Genomic DNA, 23302 nt, shown 5'->3' on the forward strand with positions numbered 1-23302 from the left:
GCCGAAGGTTTACGAAACCGTGAATTATCATCATCCACTGTACCGCGCCTAAAAGCTTTAGATAGACGTAATGTTCCGGGGCAAAAAAATTATCATACTTACATCACTCTTCGTTCTCTTCAAAAACAACATCCAAGTCCCTCCCCAAAATGATTGGAACAGATTGCGTTTTTTTTAAATAGTTGATTTTTATTTAATTTGTTCACTTCCTTCTTTCTAATTTTCCATAGTTCTAAGATTGTCCGCCATTACAACATATACATAATAATATAGTATTGATAGTGTTTTTTTAGCATTTAAATTTTCCTTTTCCTTTCGTAAGTAAAAAAAATCACTTCATTTCCTAAGCAGTTAAAGTAGCAGTAGTAGTAACAATAGTGGTAGCTAGTCAGAAGGTAGTCAATTGCTATTGAGCAGCGGTTACGATACAGCGATGATGGTGTAATAGAATTTGCTTTTTGTTTTACTCTAAGAAGAAACGTTTTTGTTTTGTTTTGTAAGAAAACCGATGCCCCATGACATGGCAGTTTGAAACGTGGGCGTAGGTAGAAAAGGGGGTTGTGGGTAAACTATCAGAACAGGAGGGTAAGAAAAGGAAAGTCGAAACCTAGACAATCTCATTTAAATAATAGTGTCACCTTCATCCTAAAAAAAACAGTTTAATAAAATCATAATAATAATCCTTTCCTATTGAGCTCCAAAAAAAAAAAGTTACATATAGTACGATAGTTATCCTTTCCATTGCTTTCTTTTACGAATGATGCTGAGTGAATGCGTTCGAAGGGATAGTGTGGGAGAGAGGTACAGTTTAATGCTCGGAAGATATGAATGCAGCCGAGATTAAGACAAGGTGCGTGGTGATGAATCAAGGAATACCAAAAAATAGAAGGATATATAAGAGTAGAAGAGCACGGAAACGATGAAAAATACAGTAAGTTTGAGAAAGGCAGTGAAATACAGTAACAGTGGGAAGAAAAAACATATAGAAATAAAGAAAAAAGGCTAGAGAAAGTGAAAGGAAGCCTGAGAATGTAACAGGATAGATGAAACGTGAAAATTGACGACTATTTACAAAAGAGCACAAAATACGCACAGGTACTCAAGCCGCAATCCTGGCTTATGGGGGGAAAAAAATTCGACACGAAATGTGTAAGACAAAGTGTCCATCCCAATCTGATAAGTTTTCTTGTTTTCGTTTTTAGATTTTCCTGCTCAAAGTTCCGGTCACCCTTGTTTCACGTCCAGCACCGGCAGTTTTCAGTCCGGCAGGGTACCGTTTACGCTCGCCAGGCGTTCCTCGACTTCGCCGCTCGTCCCTTGGTCAACCGGCGGATCGGACGCTTCGGACTGTCTGCCGAGAAACTGGGGCATGCCACAACGATACCGAACGGTTAACCGATAAGTTGGAAATGAATGCAACAACCGGCACCCTCGGCTTCTGACTGGATGCAGGCAGGGAGCCGAGGGCGTTGAGTCGCCAAAGAAGCGGACCCGAAGTGTGTGTCCATACGTGCGTCAGATGGTGGGAGAACCGGACTACACTTGGTTGTTGGATGTGTAGAAGAAGTAGGTGCGGAAGGATCGCTATCGAATACAGTGCAATAATACCTAAACCACTTAACCACTTAAATTGAGCAAATGATCATGACTGTTATGGTGCATTCGATGATTCCCACTGATTGTGATGGTTTGTTGGTAGAACCCGTTTGCCTGGTTAGTACCACCGAGAGGCACGACGCCTTTTGGTTCTCGTATGTTTGATGATGAAATCTGTCTGTCAGCTTTTGGAGAAAGTCAATTTTGTTTGTTGGGAGATTGCTTGTGCGCTTTTGCCGGATGAAAATGACAAACATGGTCTAGAAGAAGGAAAACAGTGGCAGTGAAATTTGCTCCGGTTCGGCTGGCGTCGTCGGCGGCTCGATGGTAGTAGTGGACAGCTCTTTCGGCGGATTCGTTTCCGGTGCGGCTGGGGCAAGCTTGCTTGCGGGCGGCAGGTCCGCGGTCAGTGCCGTAAGCGAGCTGGGTGTTAGGGTCGGCAGGTTGGCGACCAACCCGGCCCCGATGGCGGTTGCCAGTGAACGCACGGCCGCCAGCTCATCGTTGAGCGCACGGCTCATGTTGGCGTCCTTGAGCGGATTCAGCTCGTTCATGGCGTTCGCGAACGATGCCGTCATGTTGGACAGATCTGGTAGGGCCGGCAGCGTCGGTAGGGCGGGACTGCTGGCGTCGAGCAGCGCCGGCTGTAGGTGATAACGGGGTGATACATACAAGGCAAGGCAGTGTGAAGCATGCACGAGCGCCCAAGATGGAAACGCATTTCGCTAGGATGGATCCCGTGCGGCTTGAGGTAACGTTGCGTAGAGAGGTGTATCGCCGGCGCATGCACTTCCGCTTGCGAATGATGAGCTAGTGGGCCATGAGGGTGACTGGTGGAAATCTATACGATCTTGATCTTTTCTTTTCGTGTTGCCTTTCGACTTTCTCGCATACTGCCGGTCGCGCGATGTGTATGTGTGTGGCAATGGGATGGGCGACCCGGCGTTTTGAGGACGGTTGCAGATGATGATCAGGTCACGAAGAGGAGCCGGGACGGACGGAGGGAGGGATTGGGTTGGAAAGGTGAGTACCAAAACTCGGTCTAACGATTGCGATTTGATCTGTGCTTAATTTTTTGTTTGTTTTTGTTTTGTTTTTAGAATGCTCTTCAGCCACACGCTTAGATGAGTGACGTGATCAGACGTGCTTTGAAGTTGACCACTCGTTCACTGGTTTGTGCGATTCGCTGTGGAAGAGAATGGGAGAGAGAGAGAGGGAAAGAGAAGAGTGCATCAATGAGCGAGGGGTGTGGTGACGACGACGGGTGATTGCATGCAGATTGCGACCGAGGATGGACGGTGTTGGGTACGAAAGTGTCTCGACGAAACGACACTCACCAGAATCAGATCCTGGATCAGGTTGGACAGACCGCGGTTGGCCAGCACGAAGAGACGCGTCACTGGTCCGGGAATGCCCTCGGTGTAGCCGTCACCCTTGCCGAGGTCGTGGTCGTCGGGCGAGTGTGCCTTCTCGTCGCTCTGCTCCGTGCCCGAGCTGCCCGACACAAGCTGCACGAAAGATATTAATAACAGGTCGGTTACAACAAATGGAAGGATGCCGGATACCGTCGGTAGCCACTAACGGGTGGGGGTGGTATTGGTGGGCGATTAGGTCGAGAAAGGATGGTTTGATGGGAGACGTATACAGCTAACAAAAACAAATAAGCGACAGTGAATGACAACAGGTGTGTAAGAAGAGTAATGTCCAGAAAATACCCTCGCACAGGTGTTCGCTGTGGAACACAAAGGAATTAGTATCATACACAGTATGAGCATGAGGATAATATCTACAAATATGTCGAGTAATAGTATACTATTTATACTGGGAGAACGAGTTCCAAACCTCGTTTTGACGTGAGGAGTGAGAAGAGCTAATCATAGCAGCACTAATAGATAAAGCCGGCAACAATAGAAGAAAGTAATAATACATGGAGTATCTCAATGAAATCAGGTTTAAATTGTTACCAATCTCAGGACTTCGTTGTATTGTAAACAGCGGCAATTTGTAAGCTACGACGTAAGATTGTTGCCACGAATGCACACAGCAAGTACAGATGTTCAGGTCTTTATATCGCTTGGAAAATAGTGACTAACTAGCGTGAACAACTTTCGTACTAATCGTCTGTCATTTTGTCATCGTTTAGTACTCAGGAAACACGGATGAGGCAGTAGGACGCGGTAAATTACTCAGTTAGAACAGATGGTCATTTACAGCGAAAACCATTACTTAGCAAATGTTCACGATACGGTTCGCCACTTCCAGCTGCGTCTTTGGTGAGAAGTTGGAAGTCGTTCACTTCATTTCATTTTATGCTAGTTGGGTTGTAATAAACGGTACAAACTCAGTCCAGTATCAACAGTGATGTTAGAATAATGTTTTGTAAATGTTTTATTAGTCGGTAAAGTACTGTGCGTATTCCAATCATCTTCCACAAAATGTACAACATAATTCCCCGGAAACAGAACCCATGAAAACGGAAGCGATTGCTTGGTTAGATAAAGCGTTTCCTCGGAGTGGTTAGAACAGATTAGTGCGTTCTCTTGTGAAACACTTCAGTTGTACTTCGTGCGTGGGTTTGGGGAAATCGGGAAACAGTTTTTCCAGTTATGTCCTTGTGTTTGTAAAGGAGTTGTAGCTTTGTAAAGGAACAGTAAGGAATAGGACTGGGTACGGGTTTGTTTGTTTGTTTGTTTGTTTGGTTGGTTGGTTTGGCTTTCTATTGTATCTGGTTTGGTTTTTGCTTGGTTTTGGGTATGTTTGCGTTGGGTTTTGGTATTAATTGAAGGGTCTAATTACCGCAGAGTGGCTATGAGAGGTGGCAGAAGAGGAAGTGGAATGTCCATCGTCATTACTGTCGTCGTTCTCTAGCGCGGTCGTCAGTGATTCGGTGCCGGCGACGACCCGATAGACGGTGCCGGCGGCACGTGCAGCACGGTCCGCTGCCCGCTGGGATATTGGTTAAGAGAGAGGTTTTTGGGTTGGAAGGCAAAGGTTTTGGTTTTTCGTTGTTGTTGTTGTAGTTGTTTCATTTTGGAAAAAAATCTATTTTGCTTGGTCAGCGTTGAAAAGGCAGCTCATGTGGCTTCAAATGTTTACTTTTGGTGTTCGTTTGGTCCGAAGGTTGAAGGTTCCGACCGATTTAGGGGGAAACTGTAAACCTCGAGCCGGAAAAGCTCAAACGCAAAGTGCTTGCTCACGTCCTCCGTAATGCGCAAGGGGGGGAAAGGAAGGGAAACGAAGGGGAAATCGAAAACTCCGAGCGCTTGCTGCGGTCCGTTTCGTTCGGAATGTAAGAATCGTCCTAAAATCGTCTCAAAAGTCCGGTTCCGGATGTCTCGCAATGGTCGTGCACATTGGCACAAAGGTAAACGTAAATGATGTTGGTGGATTTGATAGGTGGTGGTGGTGATGGTAGTGATGGTGGTGCGATCGATAGAGGTGCATTGTGCAGCTAATAGTAATTGGTTGCTCCAAAGGAGGGTTTCCTCTGGACGAAAACGAGCGGAAGGAGTGTCGTTGCAGATTGGATGAAAGAGGCTGAGCGAAGGAAAGAGGTTATGTGAGAAGGGGGTAGAGAGTGAGGAGGGTGGGCGGTTACTTTGTGGTGGGAACTAGAGTGGGGAAAGGGCTTCACGAGTGGGAGGGACTGTTCCGGTGATGTTCTAACAAACCTCTGGTCGAGCTATTTGTCGAGGGTTTTGTAAATCTCATCAGATTGTATCACTGTTTATCTTAGGGTGTTGCATTGTGACCGAGTGTTATCCTTCTCCCACCACCACCTCCACCCTCTCCCTCTCTTCTGCAGCCACACTCTCCAGTCCCTTTCCCTCCCTTCCCTTTCCGCCATTTGCGTACCATTCCACATCCGGGGTTTGAGTGAGGCATTAGCGGTATATGGTTGTGTTCAAATAGAGTAATATAAGAAATCAAAAATGGCCGAAAATGGGCGACTGAGCCGGTTTCAGGTGTGAAGGATAGAGAGAGAGAGAGATAGAAAGAGAGAGGAGAGAGAGAAAACAATAAAGAGAGAGAGAGAGAAAGAGAGAGAGAGCGAAACCAGCGTGGTCTGATCCTGGAGCCGGTCATTCGCCGGTGGGCTGTACTTACGCGGATGATGTCGAACAGGAAGTTACCAGAACCGCCGCCTCCGCCGCTGCTGCCTCCGAAGGACAGGAATCTGGAAAAGTGCACACATTTTAGAGGATGCAATTCTGGGTTTGAGTGGGGAGTATGAGGTGCGGAGTTGATTCCGACTCCAGCCGACTTCCGCATGATCCGGCTCCGATTCTCACAATTGATTTTGATCGCCTGTTTCGGCATTCAGAATTAGTTTACAAGGTTCCAATATGAGTTTTCGACGTAGGATATCATTGAAATCGGATCGAATCCGCCACGTGGCGATTGAACTCAACTCCGGATTGATTTGTACCAATCAGCGGGAGTAGACGAAGCTGGCCACGGTCAAGAAGATTGCCATTTTGTCGAAAGTCTACAAAGAGACAGAACTCCAGTTCTCCTCCCACTTACCTCTTGTTGCGATCCTCATCGTTGCCCTCGGAGTCGAGCGTTAGCTCGTCCAGGCTGGAGCTGTTCGCGGACGACTCGGCGTTCTGGTCGTTGGAGGAGGCGGCCTTCTCGTCGCTGGTGGCACGGGCTACTCGGATCGCGTTCAGCGTATCGGTAAGGCCGGCAAGGTCGAGCGTCTCGAGCGTGTTAGCGTTCTCGTTGGTCGTGATCTGCTCAATGGCCGCGCGAATCATTCGTCGGGAGTGGTTTTTGTTGTTTGATTTTGGTTCGGTTTGGAATCGGAAAATCGGGTTGGTTGGCAAACACGCACGCACGTTACCGGCGCCGTCGATCCAGAGTTTTTGGAGCAGAAAAGGACGCATTGGGGCGATGGGGTTTGGTTTTGTTTTTTTTTCGTTTTGTACCGGGTGTGACGAGAAATGCGCACGCAACACACACAAACACACCACCAACCAAAAAGGAACACACGGAACACGATGGAAGAGATGGAGAGATGAAATGCGTTAATGATGTGGTATATATAGTTGTTTGTTTGGGATTGTTTTGGATTTCGATGACATAGTGGTAAGACGAGAGGTTGATGCAAAATTTGAAGCGGATATCCGACATATCCTGACGAGTTGCAATCATGATGTCTACGAGTGTTGATGAGCGATATGGGTACGCTCGCAAGTGATGACTGTGGTTATGTCCTACGGATGGATGTTAACCTACGCTACTGATAGCGAAATCGGTTCGAAATCGAAACGTCAGTCAGAGAAACGTTATTCTACGACGTTATTCCAATGTGGAGAGATGAGAGAAGGATTACGTATGGCGGTTAGTCCGAGGCACAGATTACGGTACAGTACCAAAACATGAGTAGGAAAGGAGAGGGAAAAGGAAGGAAGGTGAAACAATCCTGAAGTTTGAATACTAGCACAACCCTAAAGTACGAATGTTGGAGAAGGCATGGTGGGTAAGTGTCAGGTGATACGGCAGAGGAGACAAACCAATAGATAGGAGAGAGAGAGAGAGACATAGAGAAGGTGATCAACCGCACGCATCCGCACGAGCTGTTATCCAACTACCAACTAGGGCCATTCACTTTGCACTCTCCTACACTCGCGCCGCCCGTGCGCATTAGCAGATGATCCAACAACCGGAAAGGATGAGTTTTGCAGGACTGCAGAAGCCCTTCCACTAGTGGGGGGGAAGGGCACACGAAATGCGAGATGAGAGATGCTGTGCGGTGGGTTCGGCAAATGGTTTGTAGGAGGAAGGTAGGAAACGAAAGGAAGAGATAGTGCTACACTCGTAACCCGATGGGTGAAATGTGAAACCAAGCGTGTTGATTCAGCTGCAAGATGGTCGATCGCCATTACAGCGATGGGGCAATCCGGTCACAACAATGGGTACTGGCGAGGTACACACACAATCCCCGACCCCGTGAAAGAGTAGCGGTCGACGAGGGGGGAAACGTTCAATGACCTCGCCCAAACAGAGGGGCTGTGGAGCGTCGCACTCAGCTGGAGAAGTCCCGTGAGCACGCGTACTAGGTTCGGGAACGGATTGTATATCGATGTATATAGCCATACGCAAATGGCTTGCATGTTTTGGTTACGGTGACATGTTTCAGTTACGATGAGCTAGATACCACTAAGAGAGTACGTAACGTTCTCTGAACCATTACTACTGCTACTATTACTATTACTAGCGCCGATGCTAATTCCTTGCTCGTCCCTATCCCTGGAGTGAGCACAGTTCTCCAAAGGAGGAGTCTATATAGACTAAGAAGGTAGAAAGACATAGACAGTGACAGGAGGCGGAGGCCGAAAGCCATGGATGGAGCCAACTTCCGGGAGCGGAAGTTCCGAAAGCAGGCCTTAGCCCCGGAGAGCGGATAGGCGCGGCGTTCCTTGCTGAAGGTAGATGGCTACGTGGCGATGTCGAGGCGATGTGAAAATGAAGAAGGTTCTACAGCGTACGCAGTGTCCGGGCCGCGCGCCGGACGCCGGCTGCTCATACCAGGTTGGACTCGGTCTCGCTTGGCACGGTGCTGGTCGGTTCCAGGCCGGCCAGCAGGTCGATCCGGTCGATCGCGCTGTTCGTGGTGGCGGCGTCGGCGGCGAGTCGCTTGCGCACCTCGTTCTTGTCGTCGTCGCCGCTGTCGCCGAGCCGCAGTTCGGGCAGGGGCGTGGCGGTGACCGGGCCTGCCTGTCCCTTCGCATCGCCGTCGTTGTTGTCGTCGTCGTCGAGGTCGTCCGACGGCGGGAAGGTCGGCAGCGAGATGCTCACCTTCGGCCCGCTGGACGGTTTCTTATCCGCGTCGTCGTCGTCGTCGTCGAAATCGAAGTCGTCGTCGTCGTCGGACGAGCTGCTGCTGCCGCCGCGGTTACCGCCCGCGCCGCCGCCGCCGCCCAGGCCGAGTCCGCTGCGCAGCAGTATCGGGCCGATCGTGCGGAACAGGTACGAGGTGATCATCTGGATCTTCTGGTCCAGAATCTGGAGCAGGGGGTGGGTGTGTGCGTGTGTGGCGGCAATTGGCAAGCGGGTACTTGGTTATTGGTTGTTCTACGTTTGAATTCTTTGCAATGCTTCATTTGGGTTCATGCCCTCCCCAGATCGACCTGGCGATTGGAGGATTATATCTTTCGTTTGGATCACGTCACGTCCCGTCTGGTGTCGAAAAACAAGAACGATTGGTTCAGGTCCACGGTCCACGGTGTAAGGTCATATCTGGCAAGGTACATCTCGGAACAATGTTCCAACACGCTACGCCTATCCAGCACCAAACTGGATCGAGCGTATGTAAGACGGTGTAGTAAACCGACAAGCAAAACAAATCACATGCAACCAAACTGGTTCACGCTTCCAGCGACACTGGTCCCAAAGTCCGCTACACTGTCCTAAGACATGAGTGCGGTTTACATTCTTTTCTGTACTCCGCTACTACAGAGACCTCGAGGAGGTGTTTTTTGAAACAGGATTGGAAATCAGATTTTGAATAGATAGACAGAGAGAATAAGAGGTGGGTGGGGAGTAAGAGGCTGACAGAAATGATGTTCACGAATGTATGTAAGTCGCATATCGTATGAATGACTTATGAGCGATTGAGAGCCCCACCCGCCCGGTGAACGGAGCGGAGTGGAAATGATTGAACTTGGAAGCGTTTGAGGTTTCGGGAGATGTGATCCAACGAGAATAGTAAGAGGTGATGGATGGCACTACGGTTGGTTACGGATGGGTCCGGTTTAGAGGCTACCAAATGTGGGGGGGGGGAGAATGGCGGATGACAGATGGAGCCAGAGCGCGAGGTTGACGATTCGATCCGCTCGTCGCGCCGGAGCGAGAAGTTTCGAGTCCACTCCGGGCAGGTTCCGCTCCTCCGGTTCCGCCGGCAGAATGCTCCCGCTGGCTTCTCACGCATCGCATCGGTCACATGGCGTGGCGGGTTGGCCGGAGCCGGTTAGGTAAGGTTAGGCTGGCGGAGACCTGCCCCGGAGCCGGTTCCGACCGGTTGTGCGCTAATGCAACGCCCAGTCTCAGGGGTGACTGGTGGACTTTAAAAATGAAAGTAGTTTTACTGCCGCCGCCGCCGCCGTCGCTGTTGAATCCATTTGGTACCGTCTGCATCGGTTTCCCCCTGGCCCCCAATCTCCCTTCTCCACCGCGCGCCTTCACACATGAAGCGGCCGTCCTTCGCAGCTGAAGCCCACCGGGTCGCTTTGCGGACACTTTGTGGAAACGAAAACGTTGAGGCAACACAATCCGAGCGATAGAGTGATAGTGTGTATGTTTGTGAGAGAGAGAGAGAGGATAGAGCGATAGGCAGCCAGTGCTAATAAGATTTATCTGGAGCAGCAGCCCCACCTTTGCCCTTGGTTTCCTCGTCTGGATCTCTCCCCGTGCGGAGTATTTTTGTCGGCTTGGGTCTTCCCTTTGGCGATGGTGGACACACAGAAACACACTTGATCGTCTCTATATCTCTCCCCTGGGGGCTTCCGCGTTTGCCCAATACGAAACATGACGGAAGAACTAGCTCCATTGATCTTTTGTTGTTGTTACTCCGGTTTCGGAGTTTCGCTTCGAACTCTACCTGCAAACAACTTCTGGATGCTTTGTTTACCACTCGTGTGCTGAGAGAGAAGGTTGCTTTTGATAGAAGAGGTGCGATGTGCTGTTGGTTTGGTGCGATAAAAAGATCCATTCCGGATCGACGCGCGAACGGGATTTGAACCTACGTCGGGGGTTGTGTTGAGAGGTTACGTTCTCGAACGCTCTACCAATTGAGCCACGAAGCACCATCAGCTAACACCGTGCGAAGTTGGGGCAAAAAGCTTCGATTCGTCAATCGCTTAAATATGTACACATATGACCGTTGGATCTTCCAACGAAATGGACGTCTCGCAGCGTTCTCGATCATTCACAAAACAACTGAACCGAAATGGGTAAGAATCGATATCCGTTTTTTTGGGAGTAAAGGGGGAGGGGGCCCATTTGCGGTGCATTTCGTTGGTGCTGGCGGTGTCGGGGTTTTCCCCCCCGGGGATTCGGTGCTAAACCTAAAACCACGATCCGACGCGCTCCGGTGAGGCGAGGTGTGTAGATGTGGGTGCGATGGATGGATACGTGGGGCTCGATTTGGGTTAGGGAACCGAATGGACGACGACTCGTGCGTGCGGGGTTTGGTGTGCAAAGGGCGAGTGGGTGTTGTGGGTATGTGGGTATGTGTGCTAGTGCCTTTCGATGTGGATGTGCAACGACTGGAACAAAAACAAATGGCGACTTATGGCGTTCCGAAAGATGGATGACTGATTTGGGGGGGAAACAGACGTTGAACAGAAAGAAGGTAGGAGGGTGGAGTAGTACAGATGGTGCTTATCGGTGGGAGCAGCAGGATGTAAGGGCGTGTCCTTGGAGCAGTGTCCTGACCGTTCTTTTGCCGGGTAAAAGGCAAGGGAGGAGGGGGGGGGGGGGGGTTTGGCATCGGGAAAGGTTGAGCGGGGAGTTGAACTATATTCAAGGTTTGGTTGGAGCGGGAATGTTTTTCCCTTTTTTTTTGTACAATTTACATGCTACTAGGTGTGTTTTGTTTTTTCTCTTCTGAAAATCGTCCTTGCAGATTGCGTTGGTGTGTGTGTGTGTTCTTATAATTGTTCGCCGTTTATAACTCTTCCTCAGTTATTTCAACCTCGAAGTCGAGCGAGGACCCTTTAAAAGAGGGGTCTGTTACAAACAATTTGCTGGGTGTGTATCCTTTGTACTTTTTGAGTGTGTGTGTGTGTGTGTGGGTGGGTGTTGGTGTGTCTGTGCATGGTCCAATCATACCTGAGAGATCGTTGGGAACAGCTCGCGCAGGATTCCGATCGTTCGCTTGTTGCGCTCGTTGATTTTCTGATCCTCCGAGTCGATTAGCGTAATGACGTCCAGTTCCTGGAAGCAAACACACCCACACACACAAAAATAACAGAAAGGAAGAAGGATAAAGATGTGGTTAGACCGTGGTAAACAATGCTTTGTTTTGGGGTGTTCGTTTCGTTTCTTTTCTATCATCAGGGTTTTAGGTTGTCAGCCATGTTTTGATGGATCGCTCGCACAAAACATTTGTCATCCTTCTGCCTTTTGGTGATTCGCTTGTGTGTAGATATGTGTGTGTGTGTGTGTGTTACTGCTGTCAAGGATGCCATTTTCGTTTGCGCCTCTTGTGTGAAGCGCCCAATGTTGTGCACGGAGCTGTTATTTAATCACCCGCACGGCATCGTACGCGCCAGGAATATACACCCCGCGCTCGCACGTGGATTACATAAGCTTAAATTTGTGCCCCTGCCCTCTACCTCCTCCTCTTTCTCCTTCCTCAGAAATGCCTGGTGTGTGTGTGTGTGTGTGTGTTGTGTTTCGTTTTATTCCATTCCGTTTTTTCCAATTTATCAATCGGCGGCAGCTCACGTGACACAACAGGGGGGGTTCGGGGGGCTCGCAACCCATTATCATATCGGGTTAGCGGGTCGGTAGCGGACCATACCCCGATGACATCACACCGTTAAAGTTTGCTTACCGCGGTTTGACCCACTGATTGTGTGTCTTGTGGTGTTTTGTTTTCACCCCGTTTGCGCAGAAGTAAACGAGTCCAAATGGGAAAGATGAGGGGGGGGGGGGGGCAATGCTCACAACGGGGCGAGGGGGGGGGGGTCGGAGAAATGTTTCCGAAGCTGAAATGGGGCTTTCGATCATTAGAGGCAGACCCTTCCCCTTTCCCATTGGACCGTTTTTTTTCGGGGTTTTTAATTGAGTTACGAATCGTGATTGAATTGGACAGGATGAGCAAAAGAGAGCGAGAAAGAGAGAGACTTTCCTCTCAGTGGACAACGTTAGGCGTGCATGCGTGCGGCCTCCAATGCAATGGCGATGGAAGGAAAATGGCCGCCCCACTGATTTACCAAATGCCACTTGCACAAACAGTGCGTTACGAATCGCCTTACGGCGCGTCCATCTTCGCAACGTTCTTGTGCAACGGTTGTTACACGCTTTGCATAGATGCAAGCGAAACGTTGAAATAGAGCAACACTTTTTACTTTTTTTCGCTTCATTTCTGATCTTAACGGTGGGATTCGGGGGGGTTGGAAAAATTAAATACAAATCAGAAAGGATAAACGAAAAACGCAACTAACACCCGGGCAAAACCGAACCTAGCAAATCACACAACCGCTGGTGGAAAGCAAGCGTGTAGAAACTTTCCAAATGTAGCAACCAATTCACGCTCTCCCCCCCCCCCCCCCCCCAACCCCGCCCAAGGTTGCAACTTGCGCGAGGCTCAAATGTCACAACGAAGCCGCCACGCGGTTACAATCGTTTTTCACCTCGCGCTCGGAACCGGGCGGCCTTCGCGGGTGGCCTTTTTGGGGTTGTTTTTTGTTTCGTTTTTTTTTTTTCGTCGTTGACAGCCAAAAGGCCCAAACTGTCTGGCAGCTAATTTTTCACTGTTTGTTAAAAAATTAGTTGCTTCTTTTCGCCAGAACCATTTAAAGAAAAATGGCCAAAGTGGTGGATCAAACTGCCGGTAATTGGCATCGGACCGCTTGGCCAACGTGTTTCGCTTCCTTTCGCGCACCGGTGCTACGATGTTTTTACGCGACCTTGAAACTAGGAGGTTTAATTGAAGGGTTTGTGTTGCATTTTACAACTTCATTTCATGTGTGAGTTTTTTTTTTCGCTTCTAGCTTTGACCTAACCACCCGGTTAGCAAACCCGTTTTCCTCGTCACCGGCCGAACATCAAATGGTTCGTTTTTCTGTTGTCTAAAGGAACGGTAAAAAAAAACAAACATTACTCGCTTCATACGCACGTTCGTCGCTTGGCGCAGCGTTGAAGTCTTTTGTGCCGTTCGAAAGCTTCCCAGCGCTAATTCCGTGAGATTTATGTGCTACAATTGGAGCTGTTTAGGTTTTAATTTTTCTACGTGGAAAAAAAAAGTGTTCAAGATAAGGGGGGGTTGTTTTTTGTTTCTATCTATTGACTTTTTTTGTGTGTTACATCCAAGGTTTAAATTGCGTCGAAATGCAACCATGCGCCTCCATCGGGGTTTTTTGTGGGTTCGGTTTGTTCGTGTTAAAACCTTGTGAAACATGCACGAGATGATCTGGTTCGACCCACACAGAGGGCGGGTGTTAGTAAGGAACCTTCTATTTAGGGGGTTGAAAAAAAAAACACACGGTTCGCCCTTGGGAGGCTGGTTTGTACGGTCCGACCTTGACTCGGGCGTAAACGGTGATGCCTCCGATATAATCGTTCTGATCGAAACTGAGCGAGCGGTGCGTGTGCGATGCTAATCATCGTGCGCTTTTCTCACAATTGTTTCGCGCCAACCCTCCAACCAATTGGTCACGTGTTCGGAAGGCGTGCGTCGCTAAGTGTGTGTGTGTGTGTGTGTGGGTAATTGTGTTTTTTTTCTCTCTCTTAACTTTTCCTAACACCTCCGAACGCTCGTAAACACCCGCCGCGGAGTAATTGTCGAGCGCATCGTAAATGTGAAGGACTCGATCTCGATTTCGAGGGAGCGGTTCGGATTTGATCTTTAAAGGTTTTGGGCAATAAAATCGGAAACAACCGGAGCGGCGAAATGTCACCCCCCCCCCCCCCCCACCCCCTCGACCGGATCGACCGGTGGAGGTTTTCCTTTTCCTTTTGCGAGAACGGATGTGACCGAAGGATAATTATTTTTGGAAGAGGGAAAAAAATGAAACCGTACACACTCTTCCCCCTACGTGCCATACTTGCGAACGCCAGTCACGTGCCTCCCCACCGCCTATTCCCTCGTCCCCGCAAGGTGAAGGGTTGCACAAATGGCCACGGGTCCAGTTTCTTCAGTTTCCGCCACACGCAAAACCCGAACGCACGGTTGTGATTCCGTGCGCGGAATCGAGCCGCTAACCTTGAGGCGCGCAAACAGTGTGCCACAGGTGGCAAGGGGGGGGGGGGGGAGAGGTTTCTTCCCCATTTCGTAGCAAACAATGGGTTGTGATTCAAAATTCGTGCGCCGATTGCCGATCCAAATGTCAGCCACTTTCGGAGCTGTCCGCGCTAGGAAAGGCGTTGCATCAGGTGATTGGCATGGAGCCGCTTCCACAATTAATAACCATTTGGTTAATTGTTGTTTCTACCGTGACCGCAGTGTTTTTTTTTTTTTTTTTATGAACCATAAAACACATGACACGAACCATTATGGCCGTTTGTTTGGGCACAAACATTTTTAATTTGGTATGAACAAAAATTGTGTGAGTTGTAACACCATCCATTTAATTTATCATTGTAGGTGATAAAAAAAATAAATCAAATCTGTCCTAAGGAATAAAATGCGTGTTTCAAGGATGTGATTTTAGCAAAGTTGTTAATTATTTAATTAAATTAAAACTACGTCAACCAACTGGTATTTTGTTTGTGACGCGCACGGCTTGAAAATATGCCGGAAGTTTTTAATTCGACGACCTCAGCGTGATGATTGGGTTTTTCCGGCGATGAGCCGAAAGATTCCAAAAAGCTAGAACCATTCGGGGCCAAATGAAAATGTGGTAAACGTGTGAATGTGGTCGGAAAGCCAATCAAACTGTGAACCGATTTGACGGGGCAAGGTTAAGCTAATTTGTTATGCGATTGTTTAGCTACCTGGGACTGGGAAGCTTTTAGAAAAAATTGACACACACACACACACACACACACACGTGTGTGTACAGCAGAAGCATCAAAATTGAAAATTTCTCAACCGCACTGTTAATCGAGTGTGGCTTGAATCCAGTTTCCAGTTGGCAAACTCCCCGTACAACCAAGTCGGGCAAATATTGACGCGGACATGCGGCGTAAACACGAGCGTCCGAAACATGGGGGGGTACGGGAAGAAGGGCTCGGGGGTAGAGAGAAGGGAGGAGACTGCTCTTGCGCTTCCATCGCGCATCGGAATGCTTCGGCAATGGATTTTTCTGTGTGTGTATCCGTGTGTTTTCTTAAAATTTGCTTTGTTTTGTCAAGCCGTCGGAGCCGGATCGAGCCCGAGCCCGTCCACTCCGGTTGACGTAACACACATACACACACACACACACATGTGCACACGAGTGGATAGCTCTTGAAAAAAAACGTGCGACTTCCTACCTTATCGCCGTCGAGTGGGATCTTCATCAGCTCGATGTCTGTCTTTGGTTGCGCCGCCGGCTCCGGCTGGGCGGCGGGGGCGGGCGCTGGGTCGGGGTTCGCCGACGGGACGGGGACGCCCAGGGTCAGCGCGAGGGCACTGCATATCACAGCCGTCACTAGTAAGAGCTTCATTCTGCTGGAGGCTGCGGAATAGAGTGGAAAAGTAGCAAACGTTAATTGTACAAATTGAAAGCTGTCTTAGAAACAGTTAAATTTAACATGAGAAGGGAGAGGGTGGGGGAGGGGGAAGGGATTCTAAGTCCTCCCCTGTTGGAGAATGTTGCAAAACTTCCTTCGGTTCGGGAGAACCGAATTTTGTCGTCTTCCCTTTTTCGGCACGTCGTTTTCCTTTTTCGTCGTTTCGTTTGACGGCGCGTTTTGACGTCAAACCGCCACTTGATTGAAATTCATCACATCAGGCCTAGCGAGCGCGCGTTATCTAACTGCTGAATCGGATCCTCTTCCCCCCCCCTCCCGGGTGGGAATGTCGTCAGCTGTCGTCGACCGCGATCAATGGCGCGTCACTTCGAGTGTCGAGTCGAGTCCACCAGCCGATCCTTGTACGTACCACGTTCGGGACAGTCTCTTCCGGCGGTGACACCGACAAGGTCTCAGCCGTGAGCGTCCAGCGAGTGCCACGTCTCGACCACAGTGTCCTTTTTATTTGTTTCTTTAATTTCCATTGTTTTTAGAAAGGAGTCAAACCGACCGGGCAGAATAGAAAGGAGGCCGAAAAAATCGAAAACTGCACTAGGGCTGCACTGTACGCCCTTGGAAGGAACCTGCTTTTGCAGAATGCGTTTCCGAAAGGCGGTCGGGGTGTGCAGTCAAGGGAGTCCACCCGGTCGGGAACGTCAACGTTCAACGACCTGGGTTTTCCTTTTGGCCCCGGGGGTGGTACGTTGTTCGCGCATGTTTGCAAGTACCAACTTCCTCGAGGCTAGCCATCAAGGTTGGGCCGGTGAGGCCACTTCCTTCCTAGAACCACCGAACGGTACGGCTTGGCGATTGGAGGAAAGCGAAAGGATTGCAACCGAACTCGGCTGAGGGGGAGCAACCGGGGAGGATACGGGGAAAAAATACGCCGCGGCAACTGAATTCCGGGTGACAACGGATGCGAAAGTTCCTTTAAAAAAAAAAACTCTACTTAATTTTGGGGTTCGTCGCTTGTTGAGTCTTTCGTTCGCAAGCAAGCGACGAACTTAAACTAAAAGGAATGAAGGAAAGGGGAAGGGGTGGAATAGTTACGAGAGACCAGGATTGTTCCCAACACAATTCGCGAGCTGGCGATTCTAGGGACTTCTATGATGCCTTTTTCGGGTTCGTCGCTTGTTGAGTCTTTCGTTCGCAAGCAAGCGACTTACTTAAATTAAACGTAACATGGGAAAGGGGAAGGAGTGGAACAATCACGAGAGACCAGGGTTGTTCCTTACACTGCTCGCAACCCAACTTCGAGGGCCGGCAATTCTAGGGTTAGTTAAAAGAAAATGTATTTTTCGGGTTCGTCGCTTGTTGAGTCTTTCGTTCGCAAGCTAGCGACGAACTTAAACTAAAGGGATATAGGAAAGGGGAAGGGGTGGAATAGTTACGAGAGACCAGGATTGTTCCCAACACAATTCGCGAGCTGGCGATTCTAGGGATTTCTATGATGCCTTTTTCGGGTTCGTCTCTTGTTGAGTCTTTCGTTCGCAAGCAAGCGACGAATTTAAGCTGAACGGACATGGGAAAGGGGAAGGAGTGGAACAATCACGAGAGACCAGGGTTATTCCTTACACAACCCAACTTCGAGTGCCGGCAATTCTAGCGTTAGTTAAAAGAAAATGTATTTTTCGGGTTCGTCGCTTGTTGAGTCTTTCGTTCGCAAGCTAGCAAACTTCAATTGAAACGATTGCTGGCCACCGAATCCGACATGCCGATGATTGTAGGGAATTCCTAGGAACTTCGACTTCCAAGCGAACCACTTTCGAAGGGTTCGTCGCTTTGTTGAGTCTTTCGTTCGCAAGCAAGCGACGAACTTAAACTAAAGGGATATAGGAAAGGGGAAGGGGTGGAATAGTTACGAGAGACCAGGGTTGTTCCCAACACTGCTGGTAGTCCAAATTCGCGAGCTGGCGATTCTAGGGACTTCTATGATGCCTTTTTCGGGTTCGTCTCTTGTTGAGTCTTTCGTTCGCAAGCAAGCGACTTACTTAAATTAAACGTAACATGGGAAAGGGGAAGGAGTGGAACAATCACGAGAGACCAGGGTTATTCCTTACACAACCCAACTTCGAGGGCCGGCAATTCTAGGGTTAGTTAAAAGAAAATGTATTATTCGGGTTCGTCGCTTGTTGAGTCTTTCGTTCGCAAGCTAGCAAACTTCAACTGAAACGATTGCTGGCCACCGAATCCGACATGCCGATGGTTGTAGGGAATTCCTAGGATCTTCCACTTCCAAGCGGGTCACTTTCGAAGGGTTCGTCGCTTGTTGAGTCTTTCGGTTCGCAAGCAAGCGACGAACGTCAACCAAAAAGCACTCGAAGGTGCGCATCGATCGATTTTAAAAGAAGGTTTCCGTAGCATCACATTACAAAAAACAAGCAAAACTAACAACAACAAAAAAATCGTATCGGACAAACCGAAAGCAACGTTGGACGGCACGGTTCGGATTTCTACCTCTACCTCACCCCACCTTCCTTCGGAGAGTACACGGGGATTGCATAATGGAACCGGTCTGCGCGCAACGAAAGGAACCGTAAGTCACCGCAAGGAAGGGGTGGGGGGGGAATTCCAACTCCCGTTTCGTCGTGTGCGCGCGCGCGTGATGGCGCGAAAGGGTGATCCAGCCGGCGGCCGAGTGTGTGCGCACTCTCTTGAGCACTTCGTTTTCATTTTCGCCCCCTTCCCCTTCGGTCGGTAACAACGATTGGAGTCGTGCCTGTTCCGGGTGCATGCTTGCGGGAGGCTGTCTAGCGCAGCGTTTCCTTTTTGCTGGTGGAAAAGTAAAAGTGGAAACAGTGTTGCCAGGCAGCCGGGGCCGGTTCCGTTTAGGGCTACGGTTACTTCAGGTTGGTGCGAAACCCCGACGCGACGTTGCGTGGGGTTCGTCGCTTGGTGTCGGTGTTTCGATTCGGTCGCTTCCTGACCTTAGCACCTGGCCAAGGGTGCCGAAGGCGGAACGCGATGACCTATTTGGGGGAGTGGGTAGCGCTGGTGAAGGTGATTGTCGTGCGTGTCGTCCAAAAACCTTTGAACGTGATAATGACTCAGGCGAGGAACCTTCCGATTTATTCCTCTTAGGGAATAAATGAAATGGAAGCCAACTTCCAACGCCATCTTGAACGCCGATGGTGCTGTTGACGTTTTGCACAACATCTTTCTTGTCCCTCCTCCCCCCTCCCCCCTCCCTCCCCTAAGTGGTGAAACGGTAACCGTTAAGGTCAACGTCGCCCGATGATTCGGAGGTACTTTCTCTGTCGCTCCTCTGACTTTCGCTCAGTCTCGGGCTTTCTTCCAGCAGACGACCTTGACGGCATGGCGTAATCCGGGACTCCCCTCCGAAAAGGGGGGGGGAGAGTGCTGTCACCCAACAACGGCGGGCTTTTCACCACGCGTTGATGTTGATGATGTAGTGGTGCTGGCATTACGTGAGCGCCACGACGATCTCGCACCTTTGATCGCCGATCCTCGCCACACCACTCCCTCCCCCCCCCCCCCCCCTCCTGTCCATCCCTTACACTGCTTTCAGACACCGGAGGCGATGTCTCCGAGCGAACCAAGACTCCTCTTGTCGCAAAACTGGAGAGCTTTTACGCCTTTTGCGGCGATGGTCGCATTTTCGCTTTCAATACCAACCTCCCCCGTCCCGCCTGCTTCTCCCCTCGCCCGAATCCTGCCCTCATGCTCGCTGCAAATTTTCATCCGATTGCATTGCAACACATTCACTACCACCACCGGGTTGGTCGGGCCGGGCTGGTTTTCCCTCCCCTCCCCCTCGGACCACGGTGGACATGTTTTCCTTTCTTTTCAACGCCCTCCGTGCACGTGTGTGTGTGTGTGTGCGAGTGACCGATAGAAAGATACGAATTCGAAAATTCCGTTTAATCAAAACATTACAAAAGAAAAGGTAGAATTATGACTGGTAATCAATTTCCCCGATCCACTGGGACATCAAGGGCTTGACAGGAGCAGGCGGAAAATGCCCTGAAGCTGACGCAAAACACATCCAAGGAGAGGTTAAAAAAAAACAACATTTGCAGATGGTCAAGGGAAATCAAAAACTTTTTCCCGATTTATAAACCAGGTCAGACTGTCCTCCTCGAACTTTCCCGAAAACTCCTCGCACACAACACAACGTCTGAGGGGAACTGCAAAAGGGGTTTTGCGGGGTGGCGATGACTACCGGGTCACTGTTCCCTGTTCTCCCTTTTCCCTTCGCTTCCCGGCAGTTCGAAAGGATTCACTACGCAATATGTACACACGCGTACACACACACAGACACACAAATACACACACGCGGCAGTGTTCGACCGCCACTAATCCAGTTCAAGCGTAACCAGTTTCGTATTCGCGTTTTTGTCGTGTTGCAATTATGACACCGCGAATCACTTCTTATCCTTTTTAGCCACTCAACTGTGTGTGCGTGTGTGTGTGCCTGTCGGTGGGTGGTGGGTTTCTCTCTCTCCCTCTCTCTCTCTCGCACGCACTCCCTTTCCCCCCCCCCCCCCACTCGCTTTTCCGAGCTGCTCACCTTTTAACGTAGGATGGTTCGGTACGAAGTTTGCTTCTTGATTGCTGCGCCCTGCCAACCGGGGGTGGGTGTGGGTGGAACGAGGGTGGGTGAGGGTTGGGGATGGATAACTGCACGAAAGGAAAAACAAACTCGTTTCGTTTTGGGGGAAGGCGTGCTGTTGCGGCCACTGTCTTGAGCGCACTGTTGGCGGACCGGAGTTCGCTCGCGTCGCGAAGCCTTTACCGACCCCAGCCTAGGAGGTGGGGAGGGGGGGAGGAAGGGTGGGGATCGATGTGTGAGAGAGAGAGAGACGAAAGCGGTTGGAGAGAGAGGGGGTGATGGTCGGAGGGGTGGGAGGTTTAGTCTAGCAAGGGCCCTACTGCAGGGTTTTGGAATCGTTGGAAGGGCCCGATTCTCGGCAGGTGAAAGGCGGTGGCGGTAAAAAAAATCACTCACACACACACACAGGCACACACCAACACCGTGACACACACACACACACACACGGTCACGAGCAGTCCAGGATGTTTTGCGCTGAAGAACGTGAGGGAAAAGCCGGCACTCAACAAAAAATCCCCAAAGCCGAAAAAGGATCTCCGGGTTCTGATATTCACGCACGCACACCGAACGAACGAACACACCGGGAGGTTGTTCAAATGGGTTGATAGTTGAAGCAAACGGGACACGCACCTGAGCCTGTGTCGAGCGTGTTGGCGCCGTCGGGTTGAGTTGGTTTCGAAGCGCTTTACGAAGTGCTGCTGCGTTTCTCAGCTGTCTCAGCGTTTGGAGGGTGGTGTCCGGTGGTTGTCGGGTCGGGAGGCCGCTTTTTCTCGCCGTTGTGTGGTGTACTGCACTCGCCAGCACCTCGCTATCGAATGTCGGGAACGAATGCAAAGCGTCCGAAAATAATAGTTTTGTAAACAGCCGGACCCGCTCGCTTTATAGTGTATAGATCGCCCTAGAGGGGGCGTTCGGGTGTGCTTCGTGCTGTTCGGGCGCTTCGGCTCGCTACCACCCCTCTTCGCTAGCACCCCAACACACCCCCCTCCCCACCCCATGACGGTGATCGTGGCGCTTTTCCTTCGACTGGCGGGGGACTTGCCTGGAGAAGTGGGGATGCGGGAGAAGAGAGGGGGGGGGGGGGACTCGTGGTGGTGGTCGGTCGAGTTTTCCACCATTGGTGAGGTGAAGTGAGGAGAAGGGAGTCGGCGATATATTCACCACAAAAACCATCGTCATCACACACCTCCTCCCCCCCCCCCCCCCAGCCCCTTCTCCTTCCTCGTTCGCTTATCTCCACGCTTTCGTAATCTTCTCTGCTCCACCCCCCTTCCCCCCCTGAGTTCCTATTATCACATCCCGTCCTGCTTTGAAAAAGATGATTCGTGTGTGTGTGTGTTTTTTTTGGCAAACTTTTGCCAAACGACAAGCTGGCGTGAAGCTGTGCTGTTTCGCTGCAAACTCGTTGATCGAGATGGCGTGATGAGGGGGAGGTGAGGAGGGGAGGGGGGGACCTAAGGGAGGACACTAAAAGGAGAAAGCAGCAATCGCCACCGAACAAGGCCGGCCAACCGAACGTGAATGTGAGAGAAAAATCAGGGGGACGGTGGGAAGGGGAGGTATGGGGGGATGGGAGGGATTGGGATGAAGATTGGATGCGAACGAGGATGCGCACACTCCAAAACCGCACTCGTATCGCATCCTTTGACTCGTTTAGTTTTAGGTTTCGTTTAGGAGGGCGAAGGGGGGTGTTAAACGGCGGGTTGAAAATGGTGACGAAGGACGCAACGAAAGCGGGGGGAGTGCGCTGTCGAATGCATCGAACGCTCGGAAAGGAGGACGCTTTGGTTTACTTGTTTTTTTTTCGAAGTCGAAGTCGGATTAAATAAGCGGATGGAAAGCGGATGGATGACGAAAGGGAAAGCCCCAAACTTCGACACGTTTTCCCAATGTGTGGCATGCGTGTGTGTGTGTGTGTGAGTATGAAGCATGGAAGGGGACTAGAAATTAAACGGTAGTGGACGAAATCATAAACGAAACCCTTGGCCGGATTCATTTTGCTAATTATGCCGAAAACGCATCGCACATTAAATTAACCGACGGGGGAAGCGGGAGCGAAGGGGCGAGGGGATTGCGTCGTTAGGATGCGGGAAAGGGGTCGTGCGTTTAAGCGCATTGGATTGCTTTGGTTTGAAATTTCACTTCCCACAACCGTTTAATCGAAACGAATACTCGAACCTCCTCTTGCGACGAAGATGAAGAAAAAATCAATTTTAACAGCAGATTGCTAACTCAAAGCATCAAAGCAAACCCGAACCAGGCCAATGGCACACTTTTGGGAAAGCCTCGCATGAAACCCAACTAATGTGGGCGTCCTAATCCTTGCGCGGTTGAAGTAAAACCTTCGAAATGGGTTCACCAGTCGCCTTTTGGCTCAAGTGTGTGACATTTCGCGGATCCGGGCTGCTCCGGGGCTCAAGGTGTCGGCTTTAGTGGCTCGTTAAATGAAAACGGTACAAACACTCGGCCGCTTGTCACCCCGCGAGACAATGCGCACGCGAAAGGTGTCTTCCAAATAGTGAAAAAGGGGAAGCGAACAACTACCGAGGCACGTTTCGAACCGCGCCAATGAATGTCTTTATTATTGCTGGATATCAATCCATCTTAATGTGTTTTCATCTCAAGCAAAATCATTGTCACGATCACTTGCGAAAACAAATTACTCCTTGCCAGTGTGAAGTTACTTTTAATAACACAATTTGTGCAACTGCAAATCGTACGTGCTATTATACGATAGTAAACAGT

At 50.1% G+C, this 23302-nt stretch overlaps 1 protein-coding gene across 1 annotated transcript; it reads right to left on the reverse strand.

Moving 5' to 3' along the window:
• Positions 1 to 1856: 1856 nt before the first annotated feature.
• LOC131290674 (uncharacterized) lies at positions 1857 to 15918 on the reverse strand. The gene is made up of 7 exons (XM_058319837.1): positions 15745 to 15918; positions 11434 to 11538; positions 8131 to 8607; positions 6124 to 6332; positions 5704 to 5773; positions 2934 to 3104; positions 1857 to 2240 (listed from the first exon to the last, which is right to left on the reverse strand). The coding sequence occupies exons 1-7, from the start codon at positions 15916 to 15918 to the stop codon at positions 1857 to 1859; spliced, it is 1590 nt and encodes a 529-aa protein (XP_058175820.1).
• Positions 15919 to 23302: the final 7384 nt, after the last annotated feature.

Source organism: Anopheles ziemanni, chromosome X (genome assembly GCF_943734765.1).
Source record: "Anopheles ziemanni chromosome X, idAnoZiCoDA_A2_x.2, whole genome shotgun sequence".
In the NCBI taxonomy this organism is placed as follows: domain Eukaryota; kingdom Metazoa; phylum Arthropoda; class Insecta; order Diptera; family Culicidae; genus Anopheles; species Anopheles ziemanni.